Here is a 1,028-nt window from a genome sequence, read left to right on the forward strand (position 1 = left end):
CGGCGCCCGTTCAGCCACACACACCCTTGGCAGCCAGGCGTTGCCCTTTTAAGAAGCCCGGGTGCTGGCTCAGGTAGGCAGAGTCTGCGTGCAGTAGTCGCTCCTATGGCAACCCAATAGAATGGGATCGCTTCATGAATATTCCCAGGAGCAGGGGCTGCATGAGGAATAAGTGATGACAGTGATGTAAGCAAGCAGTGGCTGCTGCAGGTTGCAGTTCATTGTGTTATTGGCCGGCAGGTTGAGGAATTTGAGGCACCCGGGCTTGAGCTTCGCTTTCCGGATGATGTCTGCCCGCCGAGACACACAGCACATTTGCATCTCGAAGCCAACATGGCAAGGCGGCTGCTGCTGCTGCCCTCCCTCGCCTTCCAGCCAGAAGTGTGTGGCTCTCCTCTAGACTTCTTGCCCAGTGCTCTGGATCTGAGCAGACAGGGATTGCAGTAACACTCACCAAGGGGAGACAAGCAGCAAGTAGTCAAATTGGGACAACGGAGGAGGGGGGTGCTTTTTTGCCTTCCCTCTTTTTTTTTCCTTCCCTTCTGGATGCAGAGCCTGTGTTTTGATGCAGAGCCTGTGGATGCCACGGTCTGGTAAGGCGATGACACGCCAGTCTCTGGTCCCTTCTGCCCCTTGAGCTGGGGGCAGGGTCCTGGGGGCAGTGCCGGTTCTCCTGCTTGGGCAGAGCGGGGGCGGGGGGGGTCTCTCCCTCTAACTGAGCAGCAGCAGCAGCAGTAGCAGCAGCCATGGACAAGCTGCCCCCCTCCATGCGCAAGAGGCTCTACAGCCTGCCCCAGCAGATAGGACCCAAGGCGTCGATCATGGACGAGGAGGATGACAGTGACAAGGACACCCGGAGGAAAAGCATCAGGCTGAAGCCACTGCCTTCGCCCTCTGCTGGGAGCACCCGGGCACTCGGGGGAGACCCCGGCAGAGGGGGGGACCCCGGCCTCCTGGAGACGGAGGCGGGCAGCAGGGGGGCCAAGACCAGCACCAACGGGGACTGACGCCGCTTCAAAGGGAGCATG

The 1,028-nt window shown here is 60.2% G+C and overlaps 2 protein-coding genes across 2 annotated transcripts in view; one reads left to right on the forward strand and one right to left on the reverse strand.

Moving 5' to 3' along the window:
* Window positions 1-321, reverse strand: part of REC114 (REC114 meiotic recombination protein) — a 69,104-nt gene extending 68,783 nt beyond the window's left edge. Inside the window, exon 1 of the mRNA XM_009319914.1 lies at window positions 181-321. Coding sequence (XP_009318189.1) covers window positions 181-321 — 141 coding nt within the window. The remainder of the gene's footprint in view (window positions 1-180) is intronic.
* A 425-nt stretch (window positions 322-746) lies between these two features.
* The window catches only part of HCN4 (hyperpolarization activated cyclic nucleotide-gated potassium channel 4), a 108,220-nt gene continuing 107,938 nt past the window's right edge, over window positions 747-1,028 (forward strand). The window contains 1 exon segment of the mRNA XM_009319916.1: window positions 747-1,024. Within this exon segment, the coding sequence (XP_009318191.1) occupies window positions 747-1,024 (278 nt within the window).

This window comes from Pygoscelis adeliae, unplaced genomic scaffold (genome assembly GCF_000699105.1).
Source record: "Pygoscelis adeliae isolate BGI_AS28 unplaced genomic scaffold, ASM69910v1 Scaffold303, whole genome shotgun sequence".
NCBI lineage: Eukaryota > Metazoa > Chordata > Aves > Sphenisciformes > Spheniscidae > Pygoscelis > Pygoscelis adeliae.